General features: G+C 38.9%; 1 protein-coding gene across 2 annotated transcripts in view; it reads left to right on the top strand.

Annotated features, from left to right (window-relative positions):
• The window catches only part of LOC117293656 (cyclin-dependent kinase-like 5), a 37,835-nt gene extending 14,785 nt beyond the window's left edge, over window positions 1-23,050 (top strand). For both annotated transcript variants that reach the window (XM_033776045.1, XM_033776044.1), the window contains exons 7-20: window positions 1,530-1,585; window positions 3,791-3,855; window positions 4,616-4,675; window positions 5,562-5,652; window positions 7,633-7,822; window positions 10,630-10,710; window positions 11,915-12,063; window positions 12,627-13,968; window positions 15,934-16,068; window positions 16,863-17,043; window positions 18,022-18,163; window positions 19,487-19,568; window positions 21,286-21,405; window positions 21,983-23,050. In XM_033776045.1, the coding sequence (XP_033631936.1) occupies window positions 1,530-1,585; window positions 3,791-3,855; window positions 4,616-4,675; window positions 5,562-5,652; window positions 7,633-7,822; window positions 10,630-10,710; window positions 11,915-12,063; window positions 12,627-13,968; window positions 15,934-16,068; window positions 16,863-17,043; window positions 18,022-18,163; window positions 19,487-19,568; window positions 21,286-21,405; window positions 21,983-22,366 (3,078 nt within the window). In that variant the 3' untranslated portion in view covers window positions 22,367-23,050. The remainder of the gene's footprint in view (window positions 1-1,529; window positions 1,586-3,790; window positions 3,856-4,615; window positions 4,676-5,561; window positions 5,653-7,632; window positions 7,823-10,629; window positions 10,711-11,914; window positions 12,064-12,626; window positions 13,969-15,933; window positions 16,069-16,862; window positions 17,044-18,021; window positions 18,164-19,486; window positions 19,569-21,285; window positions 21,406-21,982) is intronic.
• The last annotated feature ends 4,097 nt before the right edge of the window (window positions 23,051-27,147 follow it).

Genomic DNA, 27,147 nt, shown 5'->3' with positions numbered 1-27,147 from the left:
TGGAATTAGCCCCTGTCAATTGTTAGAGAATTGGCCCCTGGCCAGTTTTTCATAGAGCTGCTGAAGCTGATAACATTGCTTGAACACTTTGACTGGAAGCATTATTTTATTTGTGCTTGGCTGCTTTTCATGCTTGAGCAGCTTTATAAAACCAAGCCCTGAGTAATTTTTAGGGAATAATGTGCCGTGACTCTAGTCATTTCTGCTACGTTTAATGGAACAATCACTGAGAAATCATGAAATGCAGTCGAGATGTGTTAGCAAATCAAATTGGCTGGTAAGCATAATTTTGTTTTGCTTAGCCGCTTTTAATGAGTCATGATAAACTTTTTTACGGGAATAATGTTGTGAAATGTTTAGGTAATTTCTGCACCGTTTTAACGAAAACAATCAGTGAGAAACTACAGTCAAGAAATTAAATGTAGGCAAATTAAATTGAGTGACGCAGTTATCTTAATGCTCTGTTTTTCAGCACACCACAATCAAAACATGATGTGCATCTTGCATTATGTACATTCGCCCTGCAAGGCAATCACAATGCTACACTTATGTGTGTGACCTTCTCCTCAGAATTACACATAGACATGACGCTTGTGTGAATGTAGTCTTTTGAATGTAAAGTGGGCATTGAGGAACAGTTTGTCTATTGATTTTTGCTCTCTAGTTTCAACGTGCAAGGAAGAATGATTTGTGAGATGCGACTATTTTGGGGCTTCATCGGAAGGTTAATGTAATTATTGTCATGGTAGACGTGGGGTTACAGACAACAATAACGAGGAGTGGAGAGGAGTCAGGCATCTTCATTTTACTTGTTAATGGTTTTATTGATTTGAAATATCATTTTCAAGGCTAGAAATTTACACTGGATGACAGACCCGAAGCCAGTGATTTCAGCATCGAGCCAGTAAGCTCATTATCTGACAAAAAATGGCCGTCTTGTTTTTTGTTGTTTCTTGTGTTTTTTTGTACTTTTAGTGTGATAGAAAAAAAATTGATTCTGGCTTTTGCTAATTGTCAAAGACAAGTATTCTCACTTGGTATATCCCAACATATGCATAAAATAACCAATTTTGACTCATTTGGTTATCCAAGTTGCAAGAGAATAATGAAGAAAAAAACCACCCTTGTTGCACAAATTGGTGTACATTTTAGATGCCTTAAAAAGGCTTCAGGTCTTAAGTCTTTAAATATTTGAGTGAGAAATTACCTCTTTCTCAAAAACAACGTTACTTCAGAGGGAGCTGTTTCTCACAATGTTATATAGTACCAACAGTTCTCCATTGCTTTTTCCCAAGTAAAATTTATGCCTACAATTTGTTTGTACAATTACCATTAGTGCCAAGTGCCTTTAAACAGTTTAAAAAGCATTTTCTTCATGACTGGTCTTGTAAAAAAATTCTGGTCCAGAAAATATTTTTAGCTACAAAGCCTGTAGTGTTGCAGATTTCCCCCCCCCCAAACTTTGTGCCCTAGTTTTATTTTATTAAATTGTTTTATTTAGTTATTGGTATCATTTATTGTTATTTCAGAATATGCTTGAGCTGCTGGAGGAGCTACCCAATGGAGTACCACCAGAGAAAGTCAGGTAAGATGCCCCAAGAGAAATTCATTATTCCTTGAACAAAATATACTGCACCTCCCTTCCATGGCAAAACGGCCTTTAAAGCCCGGTTCATACTTCCTGCAAATGTGATACAAATTTTGATGTCACATGGCTGTTTTCACAGCGTATGTTTCGCAGTAGTTGAGCTCATTTCAACTGTTTGTGACCTCAACATTTGTATTGCATTCACAGGAATTGTAAACCGGGCTTTACTGAAAAATTACATTTTAAAAAATGCAAGTACTGAAATAAGTTGTTTTGACATAAAACTTTCCTTTGCTGGGGCAAATTTAAGTTCAGACCCCAATTTCATAGAGCTGCTTAAACAGAATTTACTTCTTGGGCTTTACACGGAAAAAGCAGGATACCAGTGACATATTGTATATTAAATTTTATTTTGGCTGGTAATCTTCCTCTAGTAAGCATGATTTTTGTTGCCTTAGCAGCTCTATGAAATTGAGGCCTGGTGGTTCAGTCATCCGGTAGTGAGTTTGAGTCTCAGTCATGTCACTTGTGTCTTTGAGAAAGATGCTTTACTATAATTGCTTGTCTTCATCCAGGGGTATAAATGGGTACCTTGCTAGAGGTTGATTAAAAAAGGCCTTTGGAGCGCCATGACAGCTCAGGGCTGTAAACTCCCCAGGGTGCTGAGAAAGATATGCATGTTTTTGGCTCAATGAGCTGCTTAAGAACAAAAGTAGCTAAGCACAACAAAGTTATGTTTACCAGTGTAAGTTTACCACCCAGAATACCATCTCACATGTCCTCATTATTATGCTTTGAGTACAACGTTTTGGCGGTCGTGTTAGCAACTACAGTTTGATGAACTTTACTAACCTCATATCTGCTAACTGATACATCAGGTTTAAATCAACATATCAAGTATCAAATTCACAAGAGTTAGCCGTTAATTCTCCGCTAAATAAACAACTCCTAGTATGCACCACAATGCAATCCCCCCAGTGCATTCCAATACTTAAGAATGCCTCGAAACCCTTCCCCTTTTGTCAGACAACTTTGGAAGGTATTGTTACGCTATTCCTTTCATGTGAGTCGATTTAATGCCGAGGCTTTTCATGTACATTTGGACTGACCCATTGAATATACCTTTTCAAATTCTACTAAATGTTGTTAAAGGCACAAGACACCTTTAGTAATTGCTAAAAGACCAGTATTCTCACTTGGTGTATCTAAACATAGCATAACATATAAAACCTGTGAAAGTTTGGACTCCATTGGTCATCAAAGTTGCGAGATAATAATGAAAGAAAAAACGCCCTTGCTGCACAAGTTTGTGTGCTTTCAGATGTTTAGTAAAAGGCTTCAAATGCCTAATGGAAGGCTTCAGGTCTGAAGTCTGTTACTATTATTTGAGTGAGAAATTACCTCTTGCTTCAGAGCTCTAGAGCCATTTTTCACAAAGTCTAATACTATCAACAGCTGTCCATTGCTTGTTAACAAGTAAGTTTTACAATTATTTTGAGTAATTACCAGTAGTATCCAGTGCCTTTAATGAGGGAGTGATTATTGTAGCCATGCCTCGGTGATCAATTCATGAGAGTTCCAGCACAGTGATTGATATTACAGTCCATTCATTCAATCTCCTTATGACTGTGTGGTGCAATTTGTCATGTCAAGTAACAGTCTTTTCAGTGAGGGCGGGAACATTTGTAAACGTCAATTGTGAAGTTTGTCAAAGCCAACTACGTGACTGTGACCATGAGCGCAGTGGCACAAAAGGCAGCTTGGTAACCCAAGTGCACTTTCTCACAGCGAGAGTCCCAGCAGGGAACCGTTTATAAGCTCAGAGGGTTTCCTAAATCAGAGTAAATGTATCCCAGGGCCCTTAAGCAAAAAAATACTGCTTTACAATCTTCTGTTTGGCTGAAATAAGCAGCATACCAGTCACAAATTGTACATGTCCCAAGGTGGCAGCAGACTTACCAGGTAAAGTCCATGGTTCTCGGTAATGTGCGCGTGCTCAGAACTACGTAAACAATGGAAATTTACCTGATTAGGATGCTGCCATCTAGCGTTCAAAAGTCTCGCATAGCGCATGGTGAAAAGGGGTTTTACTATATTTTCAGAAGTATAAAAATGGGAAAGAATTTCGCTCTTCTGCAATATAAAATCCCACCAACAAATGTTCTATAATCTGAAAATTCTTCTTTCTCTTCTTGGTTCCAGGAGTTATGTTTATCAGTTGCTGAAGGCAATCCATTGGTGTCATCAGAATGACATCATCCATAGAGGTAGGTTACTATGGTAACAGTCATCTTGTGTGTTGTTGCCAAGCGGTTATGATCGTCGTAAGCATGTAAACAGAGCGTCGCCTAAAATTACCCAACTGCACTTTATAACACATAGGGAAGGACATTGACTTCGAAAATAGTGCAACCAAGAATATTGTGATGATGTCGGGGCAAATCAGGTCGACCGATCAAGAAAGAAAACTGGCAGTAAAATAATGAAATAAAATGTCCAGTAAAAACTAATGTTATGAAATATTAGGAACTTATTTTATGAACATTTTGTATTATGTTTTTTTAAGTATGTAAAAGGGCTTGATTTTTTATGTTATTAATTGTTGGGGTTTTTTTTTGGGGGGGGGGGGAATCCACAAGACTGCATGGCTTGAAGCTCAAAAGTTGCTGGACCAGATTTTTTTTTCAAAAGACCAAAAATCAAATTGCGAAAAAAAAACACTTTGTACACAGTGCCACAATTTAAAAAAAAAATTGATTTTTGTATGCAAACACCTTTCATGAATACTCAACAAAATTGCAAGACAACTGAAGTCAACATTTGAACATAATTTTGTTTAAATAAAGAACCACAATACTGCTGGACTTGTCTATTAATAAATTTACTGGCCTAAAGAAAACAAAAACTGGCCCTAGGCCTGCGGTGCAGTGACAACTTTGAGCCATGATCAACAGCTGTTGTGTAAGAAGAAGTACAGCTCAAATTTCTTCATTTAACATTTTGATTGGGTATTTATTTTCATTTCAGATATCAAGCCGGAAAATTTGCTGATCAGTGAAAATGACATTTTGAAGCTCTGTGATTTTGGTTAGTTGTCTTTTATCGTATTAATAAGAGATTTAAAATGTTGGATGAATCGTTTCTCTCAACCTGTGGTAATTGCTAAAAACAAGTGTTCTCACTTTGTATATCCCCAAAACAAACCTGTGAAAATTTGGACTCGATGGTCTTCGAAGATGCAGGAGAATCATGAAAGATAAAACATCCTTGTTGCACAAATTTGTGTGCCTTCAGATGCCTGATAAAAGGCTTCAGGCATGAAGTCTTTTAATACTTGAGTGAGAATTTACCTCTTTCTCAAAAACTACATTACTTCAGAGGGAGCAATTTTTCACACAATATTTTATTCTATCAACAGCTCTCCATTGTTTGTTACCAAGTAAGTTTTTATGCTAACAACTATTCTGAGTAATTAATCATTGTGTTCTGTGTCCTTTTAAAGCCATTTCACACTTTCTAAACAGAACAAAAATAAAAGTTCACAGATTTACAAATAACTTACAGGGTTTACAGAAGGTAATGGTGAAAGACTTCCCTTGAAATATTATTCCATGAAATGCTTTACTTTTTGAGAAAACGTTCAAACAATTATCAATTCTCGATATCGAGAATAACGGATTTATTTAAAACTCCTGTCTTGACACGGCAAAAAGTGCGGAAGCTAAGGGTGGGTTTCCCCGTTATTTTCTCCCAACTCCAATGACTGATTGAGCCTAAATTTTCACAGGTTTGTTATTTTATATATAAGTTGTGATACACGAAGTGTGGGCCTTTGGACAAAACTGTTTACCGATGTTGTGCGATTGCTTTAAAGGCACAGAACAGCTTTGTGGAATTGGGCTCTGACCCTGCTGGCTGGTATCTGCACATGTTAACAGCAAGCTTTACCTTTAAATTGTTTCCTCACTTGTAGGTTTTGCTCGTAACTTGGGTGGTAATGGTACGGGGAACTACACAGACTATGTAGCTACACGCTGGTATCGCTCACCAGAGCTACTCCTTGGGTAAGCTATTCATTACTTCCTTGAATATCATACACATATTGACTGGCAATGAGGTAACTAGTGTACGTCTATTCCCCCGAGGGACTTTGAGTGACCAGAAGAGGGACCTATTTCCGGAGGCCGAAGGCGGGTCCCCTTTTTCTGGTCACTCACAGGCCCGAGTTATGCCAGTCAATATGTGTTTTAAAACACCTCTGTCTTAAATGTGAAATATGAAAAGAAACTTGGAAAAGAAAGGAAGTTTTTTAGTTGCAGTTCAAGGTTCACGTCAAGAGAGGGCACTGTAACCAGGCACTATTTTAAAAGACTAGTGCCCGGCGGGCACTGTTCATATTCCCTCAAAATATGCGCGTGCGATTACTAGACTATGTTAGTTCACCCCACGTGACCGTGTTTCAGCAAACCAGAATACAGAAAATGCAAGAGGAGTGTTATAAGATTAAATATTATTAAAGGCAGTGGACACTATTGGTAATTACTCAAAATAATTATTGGCATAAAACCTTTCTTGGTGACGAGTAATGGGGAGAGGTTGATGGTATAAAACATTGTGAGAAACGGCTCCCTCTGAAGTGCCATAGTTTTCGAGAAAGAAGTAATTTTCCACGAATTTGATTTTGAGACCTCAAGTTTAGAACTTGAGGTCTTGAAATCAACCATCTAAACACACACAATTTCGTGTGACAATGGTGTTTTTTTCTTTCATTATTATCTCGCAAGTTTGACGACCAATTGAACTCAAATTTTTACAGGTTTGTTATTTTATGTATATGTTGAGATACACCAACTGTGAAGGCTAGACTTGGAGAATTACCAAAAGTGTCCACAGCCTTTAAGCTTTGAAAGATTTGACTTAAAGTTAATATTTAAACATAACTGAAAATTCATAAATACCTCAGACAGTTTCGCTATTCCTATTGGTGGAGAGAGCGTCACGTTTGTGTGTATAAACCTTTGTTTATGACCGGTAAAAAGTGTGAATTCATGGGCGTGACACGCGACCTTGCACCTGTTCTTATAAGACAGTTTCTTCATTCCTATTGGTCGAGAGCAACGGCTGAAACAGTTGTGCCACATCACGCGATACGTGCGACGCGCACAGCATTCCCTTATAAGGAGTATACAGTGCTAACACACATCCGTGTATGGGTAAAACCAAAATTAATATTCTTTATCCCCGATGCAAATTTAACATCTATTATAGGAGTTGTTTACGCGAGGGCGGCCAAGGGCTTTACCATTTCATAGCTGGAGGGGTGTTATGTTGAAAGAAATCATTTAACAATTATTATTTTCGTCTCGGTAAAATTATCAAGAACCAGGCCTCGTTGGGATTAAACCACTAGTTGAAAACCTTTTCACCACACATTGGTTCCCTTATTAAAGATGAGGCAGTGTTATTATTTATAGACACTAGACTGCCAGACTTGTCGGTCATAAGTTTACCAGGCATCATATTTTTCTTACTTGAGTCTGTTTTCCTAATTGTTTTTTACCTTGGAAAATCTGAAAAATTGTTATTAATAAATAGCCTTAAACATATTTTGAAGCTTAAACCATATGTACATGTAGTCCTTATACTCAAAGAAACATTCCTACTTTTTTTTCAAGGGCCAAATATCATGCCTGGTTTACTGGCCAGATGCTAAAAACACCGGCCTCGGGCCTGCGGTCCAGTGTTTATTTTGAGCCCCAATTACATTCCCATTTTAACTCAACGGATACTGAGATTATTCTGTTCAGCGCTTTGATCTTTTTGTAAAGGCACTATCTAAATACCTGATTATCATCAAAAATTGGGGAGGCAGTGCTTTCCGCTCTACCAGCCAGGCTTCTGATGGAGGGGTAACCCTGTTTCAGCCCCCGGAGTAGGTGGCAACGTCCCCTGGACACCTTGAAGTGGCCTTAAAAATCATAATTACCTACTTGGTATCATATTAATAAGTTTGATATTTTGATTTGATTTTTTGTTTTCTGAAGTGCTCCATATGGCAAGGCAGTAGACATCTGGTCTATAGGATGTATCTTAGGGGAGCTGAGTGATGGACAACCACTATTCCCCGGTGAGAGTGAAATAGATCAACTCTACATTATACAGAAGGTTATAGGAGCTCTACCCAACTACCAGATGGTACTGTTTGAAAAGAACCCAAGATTCTCCGGCCTAAGAGTAAGCATGAGTTGCTTGATGTTTAGTCGAGTTTGGGTACTCTGGGCTAAGTAAGGATAAGTTGCTTGTTGTTTAGGTATAGAGCCTGGGTTCTCTGGGCTCAGTAAGGATGAGTTGCTTGATGTTTAGGTATTGAGCCTGGGTTCTCTGGGCTCAGTAAGGATGAGTTGCTTGTTGTTTAGGTATTGAGCCTGGGTTCTCTGGGCTCAGTAAGGATGAGTTGCTTGTTGTTTAGGTATTGAGCCTGGGTTCTCTGAGCTCAGTAAGGATGAGTTGCTTGTTGTTTAGGTATTGAGCCTGGGTTCTCTGGGCTCAGTAAGGATGAGTTGCTTGATGTTTAGGTATTGAGCCTGGGTTCTCTGGGCTCAGTAAGGATGAGTTGCTTGATGTTTAGGTATAGAGCCTGGGTTATCTGGGCTCAGTAAGGATGAGTTTCTTGTTGTTTAGGTATTGAGCCTGGGTTCTCTGGGCTCAGTAAGGATGAGTTGCTTGTTGTTTAGGTATAGAGCCTGGGTTCTCTGGGCTCAGTAAGGATGAGTTGCTTGATGTTTAGGTATTGAGCCTGGGTTATCTGGGCTCAGTAAGGATGAGTTGCTTGTTGTTTAGGTATAGAGCCTGGGTTCTCTGGGCTCAGTAAGGATGAGTTTCTTGTTGTTTAGTTATTGAGCCTGGGTTCTCTGGGCTCATTAAGGATGAGTTGCTCGTTGTTTAGGTATTGAGCCTGGGTTCTCTGGGCTCAGTAAGGATGAGTTGCTTGATGTTTAGGTATTGAGCCTGGGTTATCTGGGCTCAGTAAGGATGAGTTGCTTGTTGTTTAGGTATTGAGCCTGGGTTCTCTGGGCTCAGTAAGGATGAGTTGCTTGATGTTTAGTTATTGAGCCTGGGTTCTCTGGGCTCAGTAAGGATGAGTTGCTTGATGTTTAGTTATTGAGCCTGGGTTCTCTGGGCTCAGTAAGGATGAGTTGCTTGATGTTTAGGTATTGAGCCTGGGTTATCTGGGCTCAGTAAGGATAAGTTGCTTGTTGTTTAGGTATAGAGCCTGGGTTATCTGGGCTCAGTAAGGATGAGTTGCTTGATGTTTAGTTATTGAGCCTGGGTTCTCTGGGCTCAGTAAGGATGAGTTGCTTGATGTTTAGGTATTGAGCCTGGGTTATCTGGGCTCAGTAAGGATGAGTTGCTTGTTGTTTAGGTATTGAGCCTGGGTTCTCTGGGCTCAGTAAGGATGAGTTGCTTGATGTTTAGTTATTGAGCCTGGGTTCTCTGGGCTCAGTAAGGATGAGTTGCTTGATGTTTAGTTATTGAGCCTGGGTTCTCTGGGCTCAGTAAGGATGAGTTGCTTGATGTTTAGGTATTGAGCCTGGGTTATCTGGGCTCAGTAAGGATGAGTTGCTTGATGTTTAGTTATTGAGCCTGGGTTCTCTGGGCTCAGTAAGGATGAGTTGCTTGATGTTTAGGTATTGAGCCTGGGTTCTCTGGGCTCAGTAAGGATGAGTTGCTTGATGTTTAGGTATTGAGCCGGGGTACTCTGGGCTAAGTAAGGATAAGTTGCTTGTTGTTTAGGTATAGAGCCTGGGTTCTCTGGGCTCAGTAAGGATGAGTTGCTTGATGTTTAGTTATTGAGCCTGGGTTTTTTTTAAAGGGTAAGAGCACCAAGGCATTTTCTCCATGGTTTAGGGAGCCCTATGAGGAAATGGTAAATTTCTACTGGAACATTTCAAAGGCACCAAGGCAATGAGCAGAGGCATGCCTCTGTGAAGTAAAAGGCCCGCATAAACTAGAAATAAATCACAGCTATGTCAACGTTTGAGTGTGGAAAGCTCTTTAATTGAAACGGAATCAATAAACACTGTGCTTTAAAAACTTGAGTGGACTCACTCCACTCTAACGATGTACTTGATGGTGACAGAGGCTCATTGCACGCACTAGTCTAGTGCTAAAGTGGCTGGTCCGTCTGGTGCCTAGGATTGCCGGCTCCCTTAATTAGGATTAATCATTAATTCCTCATTAATCAAAGCTGGTGTCACTGTTGGGCTTCATGAGGGAACTGTTCGAAAAGTCTGTACTTAGAAGTAAGGATTGTGGGCGTTTCATACCATGATATTGTGGACGAGCATCTGTTACTATTAGTTAATCTCTTATTGCACTTGGAGGACGCCATGAACACATTGAATGGGTATCTGCTATAGTTTTGGTTTTACAAAAATTCAAGATTCAATCTGCCTCTAGCTATTCAATTCAATTCAATTCCATTCAATTCAATTCAATTCAATTCAATTCAATTCAATTCAATTCAATTCAATTTAATAAAACGTTTATTCCATACTCTTGTAGAAAAAAAAAAAACAATTGTGAGAATTAAACAGTACATAGAAGTTTAACAAATCTAAAGTGCATTAAACTATACCAAAAAAATATGTGTAGTTGTAGTGTAGTTGGTAAGACACTTCTCTAGAATTGCAAAGGTTGTGGGTTTGAATCCCACCAGAGTAGACCCCTACTATGCCTGTGATCTTTTTTCCACAGAGCTCAGAAAACTACTGATCATACAGTGCGTACAGATATCAGTGTATATGGGTGAAACCAAAATTAATATTCTTTATATCCGATGCAAATTTTCCATCTATTAAAGGGTATCAGCAACATCATGAATGAATGATCAGCTCTTTAAAATCGCATTTTTCAATGACGTATCAATTTGCTTTAATTTTGTTTTGATATTGAACTGCTGTAACCCAACAATTGAACAATTTAGATGTTTTTCCTAAATTGTAATGCGTAAGATTTGTTTGTTGTGTGTTTATTCTTAGTTTCCATCAGTTTCTGAACCTCAGACATTGGAGAGAAAGTATTCAGGAGTTGTTAACAGTGTCAGCATAGATTTTATGAAGGTAAGAATAGTACTAGTCTTCAATATCTGCAATGGTGTTCATTTAATTCTTTGGCCAATTTCATAGCCAATTTCAACATTGGCCAATTTCATAGCCAATTTCAACATTGGCCAATTTCATAGCGCTGCTTTAAGGTCAAAATTGTTGTGCTAATACTGGCAAGAAAAGTTTGCTTTAGCATAAGCGAATTACAAGTTAGCAAGAAAATTAGGTGGCATTTACCTCGGATTTGCATTGTAACGTCATTTATTTTGACACAGTAAGCACCAGAAGGTTAGTAGCGCTAAAAAATGGAAACTTACGTAGTAAGCACAAAAGCAGCCGTTAAGCAGCTCTGTGAAATGGTTGTACTAGTACAGTAGTCATATACATATAATACAGTGGATGTGCATTTTGCAGAATGGTCCAAAGCTTGTTTCGCGCGAGATCTGTTGCACCAAAATGGCATCGGTATAATAAATTCACAAATTTGCGTCATGTGGTGTGCAATATATGGAACAGACAGTTTGATTCTTTTGTGAAAGAGGCTTTATACATGCTCCATAATACGTCACCTATACTACTTCACATACTTAACCTAACTCAAAGTGAAATGTTGCCATCTGTATAACAAATTAATAACCGCTTGTCCATTATAAAACAAATTCCATTTGTCCATAGATTAGATGGACAGTATTTGAGTGGCCAGTTGGTTTAAGCCAGCCGGTCAGCAAAACGCATACAAACCTAAACATTTTGCATAGCAGATGGTCTAGATCAGGTGACACGATACTTATAAACGATGGCTTTATAACACTTTGTGTGGTTCTGTGCTTACCATTCTGTGCCTACCATTTTGATACATAATTTATGGAATATTGGTATGCCACAGAGTTCTGCTCATATCTGGTGTAAGAAGGTTGCATTGTGTCATCTTGCTTAAATGTGAACACTGCGATAGCTTTGATAACGTGTGACCTTGGTGTTTAACACCCATTTCAGACAGACGCACTAAATTATGAATTTAGTACTTGAACAGATAGGAGTGTCTGGCACACTAGGAGTTGAAAGATCGACTGTTGCAATCATTCGGAACGACTAAAATCGCTCCTGATCTATCTGGTTCGGCGCACCTCTGGAAGTAAGGTAGTCTCCAGTAGCATGTTGTTTTGCTCTGAGCCATCTTTGACATGTTTTATAACCAACTTGTTAAACTTTCCACTAGAATGTGCTTCGCTTAGAGCCATCAGATCGATTCACTATTGAGCAGTGTTTGGAGCATAGAGCATTCCATACTGAAAGGTTACTCCATCGAGATCTCCCAAGACCCAAGTCTGCCTATTCATCCAGACAATTTGAGAAGATTCCATCCAAGTAAGTTATTTGCAGTGCGATTAAAGGCACTGGACATGCTTGGTAATTGTCAAAGACCAGTATTCTCATTAGGCGTATCCCAACATCTGCATCAAATTACTCACTCTGTGAAAATTTGGATTCAATTGGTAATCGAATTTGCAAGAGAATAATGTAAGAAAAAAAAAACACTCTTGTTGCATAAATTTATGTGCTTTCGGATGCCTGAAAAAGGCTTCAGGCCTGAAGTCTTTATTATTTGAGTGAGGTATTTTTTGCCTTTTTCGGCGTTTTGGTACCTCTTGTAGATCAAGTTTTCGGCCATAACGTGAGTCTAAGTCGTGGTTTTTTTTTTTAAATAGTGAAAATTACAGAGCAATGTTTTCAGGAAAGTCGTGGAAATCCCTTATACCTGCTCAAACACTCAAAAACTACAGCACCTCAGCCGTAATACTTAAAGGGAATAGAAGCTTTCTACCATCGTTACCTTGAAACCGTGTAAGTTTAATGAAAATCTATTTGTGTTTTATGTTGTGCAAAATGAACCGAACCCTTTCATTCATATGTTTATTTGTGCAATACAGAAATGGTCCCAAGCTTGGATTTGTCAAGGAGCCTAAAGAGGAAGTTCTATCAGGAGTAAATCCAAATAAAAATACTGTCGGAACATCTCAGGATGATTATTCCTACAACCAGAAGCCATCCCAAGAAGACGCAACAGCAAGCAACAGCATTCAGATCCCAGCCGCCCATCTGAAGTTCCTCAAATCCAGCAAGAAAAAACAACAGCAACTCCAGGCTGAGACGAACAGCAACGTGGAGACTTGGAGAAGCCAACAGAAGGTTGTGCAATCCAAGTCCCCTCCCATCCACTGGGACAAACCAGGGGAGGCCAGCCACCCCACGGAGCCCACGAGGTACTCCACGGAGGAGCCTCACGCAGAGCCTCACGTTGAAACTCAAATGGAGAGGATAGCCAGAGGAGAGAGAACTCATGAGACTCGGAACGAGAAACCCCATGAGCGGACATCCTACAGCCTCGCCAAATCTGCACACAGCAAGGGACCATCGGAATCATTCGCAAAGCACCTCGGGAAATACGCAAACACGAAGGTGACCTCAAAGTACCATGGTTATACGGATACAAACAATGTGGATAGCAGATCACACGAGGGCGCCCTCTCCCCGAGGGATGATGAAGTCCGCAAGGTAGCATCTGAGGATCTTAAAAACAACAGACTGAGAGAAGATGCTACCGATAAAGAAAACGCCATACCGAACCCCATGGGATCCAACATACCTCCGTCGAAGTACTTCAAAAACCACGACAAGAAAAATAACACCGCAGCGGCAAAGTCCGCATCCAAAGACTCCCTACCCGGCACAGTCAGTGAAAACATTCAGCGGTATTTTGAAAGTGAACCCACTCAATCGGACAGCAACAGCTTTGTGTTATTTAGTGACCCGCGTCAACCGGCTGTTGAGCCTAAGCAATCCTCTACAAACTTCCTTGATGGCAAGATAAGGGGGCTTGAGGGTAGTGGTTCGAATCCAAGTCAGACCAACAACCTGGATCAAAGCTCTAATCTCGTCGAGCGAGAACTTCCTCTTATTCCCGTTGCAAGTAAACTGAAGCTTTCTTTTGACGGGAATAGACATCCTTTGTCAAATACGTCAGAAACTCCAAGGTATCTTGCTCCAAACACGGATTCTTGCCAGGACAGCATCCATGGAGGGAACCGGTCTAAGGAAGGATCCTTGAATGGCTCACCCAACATCTCCCCTAAGGTTTCCCCAAGGGAACAGCTTGAGGGGAGTCTGGGTACCAACAAGTCTGTGGATCATAAAGACACTGGCAGTCAGGAAGCCAGTGAGTCTGTGACGAGACCAAACCCACAGCCCACTGAAAAGAAAAGCATTCTTAAGGTAGGACAGCTATGAAATTTAAAATGAAATTGATCCTTAAACCGAATGGATGAGATGGTGTGATGGATACAAGTACAGAAGGGTTCAAACTTGGGGGAAAATTCCACAAGATTGCTGGACCAGAGAAGTTGTTACAAGAGCGGAATCTCACAAAAAGACTATCTACACAAGTTCACTTTTCAGATGTTTTTTTCACAAGCAATAAGAGAAGATTTATCACATTTTTGTTATGAGTACCGATCAGACTTCAATACTCAAGGGAATTGAAGGATGTTTGAGTTTGTCAGTTTAATTTTGTAATGCAATGAGGTGTTATTATTAAAAAATAACAGGACCCTGGACAGTTTACTGGCCCGGCGCTAAAATCACAGGCCTTGGTCGTGTTTCAGTCTCTCGAACTGCAGCTGAAAAACACTTTTTTTTTAATGTTAAACTTGGTATAAGGTCACCAGCCAGGGCCCAATTTCATAGAGCTGCTTTAGCACCAAAAGTAGCTACATGTAAGCACAACAAAGTTGTACCTTCAGAATAAGGTTGCTAGCCAAAATATCATCTCACACGTACTATGTTATATCCTGGTTAATTTTTCTAAGCAGGAACTGTTTATAGCCATTGGACACTTTCGGTTAACAGTGTTATCCAAAGGCCCACACTTCGTGTATCATAACTTGTATATAACATAACAAACCTGTGAAAATTTAGGCTCAATCGGTCATCGGAGTTGGGAGAAAATAACGGGAAAACCCACCCTTGTTTCCGCACACTTTGCCGTGTCATGATCAGCCCTGATACTTCGGCTTTTAAGGGGCACGGCAGTTTTGCCTTGACTTTTTGTAAAAATTTAGGGCACCAAGGCAATTTTCAAAAATTTGGAAGGGCATCACGGCAATCATAAAAAGTTGCGAAGGGCACGACGGCAGTTTGAAAAAAAAACTCTGAGTTGCCTGTAAAAAATAGTTCTTCCAATTTTTCCATTTTCTAACTGTTACCCAATGAAAAAAGAAAGCATTCATCTAATTCAACAAAATAAAAAACAACTACTTACAATACACAATAAATAATTTTTGTTCATACGTAATCCTACTATTGGTCATGCACGTTGTGTAGTTTTTCGTAGAGACGTTAAAATTCCCACGTAACTGCTCCATTTTGACACGATGTTGACAGATAATGCATGCGGTGCGCGACGCCTATGCTGTACATGATGGTACATCACATGTACCAAGCATGGGGAAAACCACTATCCCAGCATGCAAAGACACGTCGAGTCTTTGTCTCAAGGCGTTTAGCGTTGGTTCGCGTAATTTTACCACTAAAGGGCGTTTAATCTCACGATATCGCTTTGTTTCGAAACGCCCTCTAGCGTTCGATGTTTCTAGTATTTTTTTGTCGCACGCCAAGAAAAACGAACAGGCCTGAAATCTGGTGTTGTGCCTTACGTGCGTGAAATTGGGGTCTATTTCGTTGCGTGAAATTTACACAGACATCGGGACTTTTTGGCTTATTTTCGAACTTTGACAACGTTGAATATAATTTGTTTTCGGGAGGAAGGGCACGGCGGCAATGATGAGAAAAGGGCACGGCAATCATTGCCGTGAAAAATTGGGTTTTTGAAGGGCATTGCGGCAATCGGTAGGGGCAACGACGGCAATTGCCGTCGTTGCCGTCGTGAAGTATCAGGGCTGCATGATATGTGTTTCAAATAAATCCGTAATTCTCGATATCGAGAGCTTATAATTGTTTTAATGTTTTCCAATAAGTAAAGCATTTCATGGAATATTATTTCAAGAGAAGTATTTCACTATTACCTTCTGTAAACCCTGTAAGTTATTTGTAAATCTGTAAACTTTTTTTCTTTCTTTTTTCTGTTTCGAAAGTGTCAATGGCTTTCAGCAGTATTTTCTGCGTAAGCAGTTCTATGAAATTGTGCACAGGTTTTAACCTCCTCCGTTTCTATTGACACAGGGTGTTTCAAGCAGCCAGAATACTTCAACTGAGCCAGACGTCCAACGGAAGCCAAAGTCTGGCAAGAAGAAGTATGAGGGCTCAGTTGCTTACAAGGGACGCATTATACAGACACCGAAACCTGACGAGCAGGAGGTAAGACCATTCAAAAAAGTGATTGGGAACTAGTTTTTTTAAATTATATTCTTTGACATAGATGGGCCACAACTTATATGTACATTGATTTTGGCCTTTCAAAAAAATGTCAAAATACTGCTGGGGTTCATTCGTTGGGCGGCTTATAGACGATGTGACCCTGACATCACATGTTTACAAAAGAACCACAGAGCCTGGACTTCCTGCAGGCATGATGTGTACACAGCTCTAATTCTTATCAACTTTTGATATGATGAAAGGCCGCACATCTCAAAACTTGACCAGCTTTTACTTTCATAACTCTTGGTTTTATGTGTAAATTATGACACAAAATGTCAACTTTCCCTTAGGACCAGTGTAGTATATTGCTTGCCAGAATATTGAAAGAATGTACAAAGTCACACTTATTGTAAACAAGGTTCACATGGTCTATACGCTGACTTGTAAACATTGAAGAACAAAAACCAGCGACATTTTTTTGAGAAAGATCATTTATAAAATATTCTACATAAAAACATTGTTGTTTTCAAGCGGAGACAAAAATCTGCAAAACATGCTTGTGTGATGCATGATCAAATAAACAAATACAGGGAGTGATGCGCCATCCAATTGTCCAAGGGGTGCCTGCTTAACAAAGAAAATAAGCCCACTTAACTGCAGACCATCCTAATTAACAATTTCATGTACTTCAATCATGGAGGAAGGAATATACATTTTTACTTCAATGTAACGCAACTCGCACTTTATGGTGGTGTACAATGACTGATGTGCCGTTATACGTCTCCCTATTTCAGATCAGAGAAAACCAGTCATTCAAATTGAGAGACCATCAACAAAAACAAGAACAGCAGCAGCAGCAGCAAGACAGACAACTACAGCAGGCAACATACGCAGAGAAAGCAAGCCTCAGCATAGGGCATCAAGGAGGGGTTTCCACATGGCCACGTAGTAAAAGCAGAAGCCATCAGTTTGGTGGTAGGCCAAAGCTTTAGTTTTCTTGATTGGGACCTAAAGGGTTTTCATGATACCTTTTGTTAATAAATTGTTTGGCCATGACATGAATCCCTACTCACTGTGAATGAAGATGTATGTAATATAATTTACCTGTAGAAGTTTCAGCTTCATTAGTCGTCAAGTTTTTGCGAGAAAAAGTGCAAATCACTGAGCAATATTTTCAGGCGAGTCGCGCATATTCGTTGTAAATGCTAAAATAATTTTCTTCTCACTGAGACCAAATTTATTTTTGGGAAATTGTTTTACTCATTTCTAAAAAACTACAGCACCTCAGCAAGTGATATTCCAAGAGAAGCTTTCTACCAACCTTGTCTATATACTCCGATCTGTGTAAGCACTGTATACTCAGTACTTTTCTGAGCTCTGTGAAACAAAATCACTGACATTACTCTGGATGGGATATGAACGCCCAACTTTTGTAATTCTAGAGCTGTGTCTTACCAACTAGACTACCGAGCCTATGAGTAAAACCAAAATTAATCGTCATATCCCCATTGCAAATTTCCATCTATAAAATCATTATCTAACCGTAAGTTTAAAGACACTGTACACGTTTGGTAATTGTCAAAGACCAGTGTTTTCACTTGGTGTATCCCAACATAAGCATGAAATAACAAGCCTTTGAAAATTTCGGCTCAATTGGTCGTCGAAGGTGCGAGAAAATGATGAAAGAAAAAACACCCTTGTTGGACGAGAAATTACCTCTTTCTCAAAAACTATGTGATTCAGAGGGAGCAGTTTCTCACAATGTTTTATACTATCAACAGCTCTCCAATGCTCAAGTCAGTTTTTAAGTTAATATTTGTTTTGAGTAATTACCAAACGTGTACCTTCCCTTTAATGTAAATCTGTGAACATTTGTGTTTTGTGTCTTACTAAAAGTACTTTTACATAAAGTGTCTCCTGACATTGATTGCCTGTGTTCTTCTCTATCTACAGATCAAAATCCCTTCATTGAAACATCATATCTGTCAACCAATAGTTCCAGTGGCCTCTCAGATAGGCAGAGTACCAAGCCATCCAGAGATTCCTACATTGAGAATAAACACAACAATAACACTGCGGACAGCAATAACTCATGGTAAGAATCAAGCCAGGTTCCCAATGGACTTTATTTGTTGTTCGAGTACTGCGACTTTTCTGTAGTATGACAAAATCAAATAAGCCATTTTGAGAAATGGCGGACACAATGCTACAAAACTATAAGGTTTGGGTAAATTTGTGTGTATACACCAAAACCAAACAGTACACTCCTATCACGCCCGCCATACCTCAAAAAGGCTTATGGGGATGTATGGTAAACTGACCTCCCTGTCAACTTACTGTGACCATGATGTACAACTAACGGGCTGAAGGAGGTCGTGGAAGACTTCTGCGCAGCCACAGTAACTAATAGCAGGGCAGCTAACAAGTCCAATGGGAACAGCTTGCTGTAAACCTACCGCAACCATGCTGTAAAACGCTATTTAAATGTCGCAGAATATAAGTCCAGGTGGGACTGCACAGTAGAATATTTCTAAAGCCAATCACAGTAACTTTCTGTGTGGCAGCGAAAAGGGGTCCAATAGACCTCTATCATGCTGCCTTCATTCTGGTCATGTTCCTCGTATCCAATAACAATAATGAATGTTAATAATGATTTTGCAATTAGGAACCAGACTTTTTTGTTCTTCCAGCCTCGAATTGGTAACATTGATATCAATGGGAGAATTCAAGATGGCTGCACCGTGATATTGGTCTATAGGAATACGGCTTAAGACAGAGCTCTTTTATATAAATTAGCTGAAAGTAATTCTTCTCCCATATCTCCAATTAAAACCTCCATAAAACACAGAAGACTTTGTTTTTTAAGGTGACATTAAAAATAACCACTGAAGTTGAGTTGTAATCATTTGACCAACATTTGGTCCTTGGTGAAGGTTATGGATTCAAATCCTACCAAAGTATACAGTGCTCAAAATGCATAGATGCATCAGTGAACAAAAACACGGTTCTTTATCTCCTTCAAAATGTAACCTCTGCAAAATAATAAATTCATAAATACCTCAGACAGTTTCGCTATACCTATTGGTGGAAAGTGCGTTGGGGTGTTTATGAATGGGAATAAAAGAGTAGTGACTCGTTTGTTAAACGGCCGTTACAAACCATGCAGGGTCGTTGCCGTGCGATAAAGGCCCTCATCACACGGCAGTGACCCTGCCTGTTTTAAACGGCTTTTAAAGAACTTGTTGCTACCCTTTTATTCCCTTATTTAGTGGCATGCAGTTTTAACACCACTTGAGTCTTTCTCATAGACTAAATGTAATATCTATCAAAATTTGGTCTTTACTCAATTGTCAATATCTGAAAATCTTTCAGAATTCATTTGATTCCTGTACATAAACACATGCAATTCTCATTGTAGGAAATCATCTAAAGAAATTAGCGACAGTCAATGGAGAGAGGTACAGTCCAGCAAAAGAAAGAAGAAGAAGAAAAGTCAATCGGTAAGAGCAGTCAGTAGTTTGTAGAAACATCAGGAAACTTATTAAAGACACTGGACACTATTGGTAATTGTCAAGGACCAGTCTTCTCACTTGGTGTGTTCTCAGCATATGCATAAAATAACAAACCTGTGAAAGTTTGAGCTTAATCGATCGTCGAAGTTGCGAGATAATGAAATAAAAAACACCCTTGTGACACAAAGTTGTGTGCTTTCAGATGCTTGATTTCGAGACCTCAAGTTCTAAATCTGAGGTCTCAAAAATTACTTCTTTCTTGAAAATTACGTTACTTCGGAGGGAGCTGTTTCTCATGATGTTTTATACTGTCAACCTCTCCCCATTACTCATTACCAAGTGAGGATTTATGCTATATAATTATTTTGAGTAATTACCAATAGTGTCCACTGCCTTTAAAATGGGATTACCTCAGTTTTTAGAAAAACACAAGAGGGCGCTATTGATCCTGACCATAGCTGAGCTGTAGGTATTAATATGAGCAGTATCACACATGGACCCATTTCAATAGAGCTGCTTAAACACAAAAGTAACTAATCACAACAAAATTATGCTGAACAGAATAAGGTTACCAGAGCTGTGTGTGCTTGTTTTGTTGTCTTTTTTTGTTGAATAAATTTATTCTAGTTTAAAGGAACATTACAGAATTGGTTTTTGCTAACAAAACAGTTGCTGGCAGTGTAAGCACTTTATGTAATCCACCACACGGTTATACGTTTGAGATAGGTCGGCCATCTGGGTCAAGAGAGAATAGTGAAAAACCGATTAAAATATTGGCATTGCATCGATGCCAAAATAAAAATTAATAAACCATTCACTGAGCGATAAACTCCATACGCGAAGTTAGATTATTTATTTCTCATCAAATATGACTTTTCAGACAGAAATATTTCAAGGGATGTTTTCAACTATCATCATTAGACCGTGTATGTAAATCTGTGACCTTCACGATTTTTGTTTCTTACCAATTCTGTAACGTTCCTTTAAATGTGAGTGCTCTCTAGCAGAAACAGTACAACAGTGATGTGTACAAGTAATTACTGCCTGCTGGGCTGCTGTAGTTGTAAATAAAAACAGGCAAATCGGTAATCCTTTCTGGAGTTGAAATTTGTCGCGAAAATTATGGCAGTAAGATGCATGGATGACACCCTTGGTTGTGTCACTGTGGTTGATTTTTAGTATGGCGTTTGCAATCACTTTAAAGGGTGATTTATTGTTACTCTGTTATTGGTATTATGTCTTTCCCCCTCCCCCGTACTATAAGGATACGTGTGTTTTTTAAAGACACTGGACACTATTGGTAACTGTCAAAGACTAGTCTTCACAGTTGGTTTATCTCAACATATGCATAAAATAACAAACCGTTGAAAATTTGAGCTCAATCGGTCGCCGAAGTTGCAAGATAATAATGAAAGAAGAAAAAACACCCTTTTCGCACCATGGTCACACGAAGTTGTATGCTTTCAGATGCTTGATTTTGATACCTCAAATTCTAAAAATGAGGTCTCTAAATCAAATTCGTGGAAAATCACTTCTTTCTCAAAAACTACTCCACTTCAGAGGGAGCCGTTTCTCACAATGTTTTATACTATCAACCTCTCCCCATTACTCGTTACCAAGTAAGGTTTTATGCTAATAGTTATTTTGAGTAATAACCAATAGTGTACACTGTCTTTAAACATCTGTTTTTGTCCCCCCCTTACAGTTATTCATCCATGGGGAAGTTTCCAATACTGAGCGTCTTGCAATGCAGCGGAATGTCTATGGCAGTCGAGAGCAGTCTAAGCCAATCAGGAAGATCAACCAAACGCCAACAGCTGAAAAGGTTAGCCAGAATCATTTGTCATTTCACTCGAAGCATGACCTTAAAGGGAAGGTACAAGTTTGGTAATTACTCAAAACAAATATTAACTTAAAAGCTGACTTTGTAATGAGCAATGGAGAGCTGTTGATAGTATAAAAAACTGTGTGAAACGACTCCCTCTGAAGTAACAAAGTTTTTGAGAAAGAGGTAATTTCTTACTACCATAATAAAAGGCTTCTAGCTAGAAATCTTTTATTCTTATCTGAAAGCACACAAATTCATCCAACAAGGGTGTTTTTTTTTCTCATCATTTTCTCACAACTTCGATGACCAATCGCTTTTGAGATATTGCCTAAAAATAATCCCTAGTAGGACAACACAATCTTAGAAGTGTTACTGTCACATATTCAAATTTTCAGGAATAAAAACTGATATCTTTTAATATACCTACATTACTTTGAGGTGAAATCTTTCCCAAAATACACTATCTATTATGCTGTAGGCTTCTAACCAAAAGTTTGTATAACCATTAATTTTAAGAGGGATTACCAAATGTATGTAAACATTCCCTTTAATGACTTTTATATTTCTTGTCTAGAATCTTCTCAGTGGAGCTTTACACCACTCCAGAGAGCCGCGCCTTCAACCTCTCCAGAAACAACTCCCCTCCCTCCAGACATCCGTCTCGTCGAACGCCTCCCTTATGCGTAAAACCTCCCACGAGGCGGACCTCGGTGATCGACGCCTGACTCACCTCCACCATCACCACACTCACCACAAGCATTCCAAGTCCGATCCCGATAACTTGGTTGACACCACTCATCACTCTAGCTGGTCTCACGGTATGCACTCGGCAATAGAAGGGGGTAATTCCTCGGATGGGAATAGTAGCGGGATGGCACACAGCATCCTGCAGCCGGTCAAAAGTGCCAGGGGTGGTCGGCTTCCGAGCCTTCCTGATTTCAGGGAAGCAACTCTGTGAGTTGCCATTGATGTGTAGCTGGGCCCAATTTCATAAAGCCTGTAAGTACAAAAACTCACTAAGCACTGGAAAGTGTTGCTCAATAAGAACAGGTAGCCAGCCAAAATTAAGATAAGTTTACATTGTAACTGGTGCCACACTCAGTTTTTGTATAGCAAAGAAATTTTTTAGGCGGTATTTCGTGCTAAACAGCGTTATGAAATTTGCCCATGGCCATTGACAAAACTACTAAGCAACCAGTTGGATTGCTGAAAACAATTTCAGAACAGACACACAGTCTATGTAGTAGCTTTAAGCTGTTCACTCAATTCCATTGACCTGCTAAGCAGGAAAATTGGTCACTCTGTGAGTTGTCGTTGAAGTGTAACTGGCCATTGACAAAACTCTTAAGCAACCATTTGGATCACTCAAAACAATTTCAGAACAGACATCCAGTCTACGTAAAATCTTTTTAGCTGTTCGATCAATTCAATTGACCTGCTAAGCAGGGAAATTGCTCAGGAAAACATTTGTTTTCTTGTACTGACAGCGATGTTAAACAGGAATCTGTTTTGTATTTGGAGCTGTTTAATTACCAGTGGGGGCATTTCTAAGATGAGGTCATTTTTATGAACTCTAAACAAATGTCCTTATAAACTGGGCCAAATTTCATAGAGCTGCTTTAGCACAAAAAGATGCTTAAAGGCAGTGGACACTATTGGTAATTACTCAAAGTAATTATTAGCATAAAACCTTACTTGGTGACGAGTAATGGGGAGAGGTTGATAATATAAAACATTGTGAAAAACGGCTCCCTCTGAAGTGACATAGTTTTCGAGAAAGAAGTAATTTTCCACGAATTTGATTTCGAGACCTCACATTTAGAATTTCAGGTCTCGAAATCAACCATCTAAACGCACACACCTTCGTTTGACAAGCGTGTTTTTTTCTTTCATTAATATCTCGCAACTTCGACGGCCAATTGAGCTCAAATTTTCACAGGTTTGTTATTTTATGCATATGTTCAGATACACCAAGTGAGAAGACTGGTCTTCGACAATTACCAATAGTGTCCAGTGTCTTTAAGCACAACAAAATTATAGGGTGACCGGCCAAACTACCATGTCACATGTACCATTTCTGATCGGCATCCTGCTCATTTCTGCTGAGCAGAGAGTTGTCAAGCAATATTTTCTGCTGAAGCAGCTCTATGAGATTGGGCCCTGCTGTTGCTCTCGTAGTTAAAGGAACATGTTGCCTTGGATCGAACGAGTTGGTCTATAAAAAGCGTTTGTATCCGTTTTTTATAAAATGCATATAGTTGGAAAGATGTTTTAAAAGTAGGATACAATTAACCACACAAATTTGCCTCGAAATTGCTAAGTTGCGATGTTTTCCTTTTACTGTGCGAACTAACATGGTCGGCCATTTATGGGAGTCAAAAATTTGACTCCCATAAATGGCCGACTGTGTTAGTCGACGAGGTAAAAGGAAAACCGTGCAATTTAGAGGCATGTTTGTGTGGATCATTGTATTCTACTTTTACAACATCTTTCTACCCATATGCATTTTATAACAAACGGTTACAAACGCTTTTCAAAGACCAACTCGACCGATCCAAGGCAACATGTTCCTTTAAAGCTACGTTTATCCTTTGATAAGTGTTACATGGTTAGATCTAAATGTGGGCCTATATACTTCCTATTATTAGGTTGAGGTTGTCATTAATCTGAATGACATTTTGCCTGGCTGAAACACATTCAACACATCCATGTGTTGCCGTACAAAGGGATTACAAAGTCGTCTATGAAGAAGCTTGCGTGCCTTCTACTTTGCAAAAAGTACCTGCCATGCTCAACTTTCTATATTTACTGCAGTAGGATTGACATGAATGACAACATGAAACAGTCGGAATATTTGGCTGTGGTGACTACGGTGACTGTCTACAGTTACCGAGAGCATGTTTGATTACAATAATGTCCCGATAATTGGTTTTGTCGACAGGCCAGACACTGTGATGAATTAGACAGTCTGCATGGGGTACCAAGAAGAATTAAGAGTTTTTAGAAAACACGGAAACATTCATCAGCGGTTTGATTTTTTTTTTATATGAAATACGTCCCTGTGTTTGAAGGTTCGGACTTTAAGCAACTTTTGTTAGAAGGTGTACACTTCAATCAATTTTTGTTTAAAGGTACACACTTTCAGGCCAGATACTTCACGAAGGGAACAAAGGCGTTTGCATCCTTGCCCCATGACCATTGCCTTGGTGCCCTTGAAATGAAATGGTTGAAATTTACAATTTTTAGCAAAGAGAAAACGCCTTGGTGCCCTGGCTCTTTCAAAATGTTAGCATACTTGCCAGCACTTTAAGCAATTTTGTTTGAAGGTTAAGACTTTAAGAAATTTAGCTTTTGGTTTTGTTGAATGTTGGTAAGGACACTTCCTGCCATGTTTCATGTTGTCATTTATGTCAATCTTGCTGCAGTGAATATATGGTGCCTTGAACATATGGTGCCTTAATCAAATGCAAGCAGTGAAACTGCTACTTTTGTCACTTAATTTGTTTTGCATAACTTTGGTTGCGATACAAATGTTTAAGTCTAAAATTTGCAAGAATAATTTGCAACAGTTGAATTGTGTACAACTCGTGCAAAACATTCGCTGCGGTAACAGCCATGTGACGTCAACATTTTCTCTGCATTCGCAGGAAGTATGAACAGGGCTTTATGCCATGTTTATCAAAAAGACATGAATTATCAACCCAAACCGTCCAATGTAACATAGTTTCACATATAAATATATTTATTAATGCTATATGTGTGGAAAATTGTTGCTAAGCATTTTGGAAGAAGTTAAGCGTGTTTGTGAACTTTTTAACCTGGATTGGAGAAAGATTCATGATGACAGCATGTAATCTATTCTAGTGACTTATATAGATGTGCTTTGATCAGATAAAAATCAGTCGTCTTCTCTGAAAATCCCTACTTAATCAGGGATTATGTGATGTCACACAGTAAGACAGTCACTAACTAACCTACTTCTGTCGTTTTCCTCATGTAGTGCGGCGTTCAACATTCCCTCAAGTTGATCGTTTATATCAACTAAATGTGCTTTTTATATAGAACTCAGGATTTTTTACAAGTACATCGTATTCTCAAACACATTCATAGTTTATATATATATGTACAGATATAAGGGATAGATGTAGTTTTTTATACTGCACAAACAGATCCTTGTCATTTGATTGGTGGAACACGCATCACATGGCATGCTTTATTTTGCCATATACTAACATGGCACACCCAATTTTAACAGTATGAGATAATTTTAGGGCGCTCTGCAGCATTTTTTTTTTACCTTCAAAGTAAAGCCCGGTTCATTCTTTCTGCAAGAATGTGATACAAATTTTGATGACCCCACCGGGCTGTTTTGGCAGCGACTGTTTCTCAGAAGTTCAGCAAAAAGCAACTGATGCGAATTATTCATTGCGAATTTGTGACGTCAAAATTTGTATCGCAATCGCATTTGCAGGAAGTATAAACCAAGCTTAATAATTCCCTGCCCGTTTGCCCAAACCAACAAGGTTTGTGTCTACATGGCGTCCTCAGCATTGTTTAGAAGGGGTTTTTCCAAGTTGTAGAGGAGGGTAGCTGAGTTTCCGTGTCTGTGTTGTGCTTATTTTGAAAACATTTTCACCAATGACAAAGATCTATGTGTGTGGGTTATATCAAACAACTATTGAATGCATTTTGTTTGTGCCTTGGGTCAGCAGAACGTAATCACTCAATGAAGTATGGCTTTTCTTTCACTCATACGCATACAATATTTATATAAGACAATTTCTCTCTTTAGTTGCTCTTCTTTTTTCACGTTTGTTGGATTGTGGTTTCCAAGTTATGCTTGTAGTTTATTTATATTTATCAGAAATCCAGCATATTTATATCACCATTCCAACTTTACACTCCATTTGCAGTATATAACGCAAGAACATCTACATTATGCTGTCCAAACTTCAGTTAATTGAAGACATAGACACTATTGGTAATTATTCAAAATAATTGTAAGCTTAAACATTTACCAAGTAACATGCAATGGAGAGCTGTTGAAAGTCTAAAACATTGTGAGAAATGGCTCCCTCTGAAGTAACGTAGTTTTTTATAAAAAGAGTTAATTTCTCACTCAAATATTTAAAACTTCAAGCATCTGAAAGCACACAAATTTGTGCTACAAGGTTGTTTTTTCTGTTATTTTTCTCTTGCAACTTTGATAACCAATTGAGCCCAAATTTTCACAGGGTTGTTATTTTATGCATCTTGTTGGGATACACCAAGTGAGAATACTGGTCTTTGACAAACTACCAATGTGTCCAGTGCCTTTAAATAGCAATGCGCTAATACAACAATTGTGTATTCCATGTTTTTATCTGCCCTTGAAACTTTCTTGATATTTTTAAATTTATTAGTTTTCACCTTGACATGATCCTACCTCAGGAATATTTCTTGTATATTGTAGATATGTTATTTCACCATGTTGTAAATATTTGTTTGAAATTATTAGAAGAACCCTTAATAGAACTTCACTTGAAACCCAAATTGCTTTGAAGCAAATTGGAAATCAAATTATTATGTACAAAGGACTACACTATTTTTGATTTGTGAACAAGTTGATATTGTATGTGGAAATAAGTTTAAAATTGTATAACTTTTCAGGCATAATTTATTTCCTCTTTCACTTTGATAAGCCACAGTGAGTGCAAATGTAACTGACTATAGCTTTCTGTCCAGAGCCCAATTTAATAA

The sequence above is a fragment of the Asterias rubens genome, chromosome 8 (assembly GCF_902459465.1).
Source record: "Asterias rubens chromosome 8, eAstRub1.3, whole genome shotgun sequence".
Lineage (NCBI taxonomy): Eukaryota > Metazoa > Echinodermata > Asteroidea > Forcipulatida > Asteriidae > Asterias > Asterias rubens.
The sequence above is the reverse complement of the archived record's forward strand: the minus strand, read 5'-3'. Positions and strand labels throughout refer to the sequence as shown.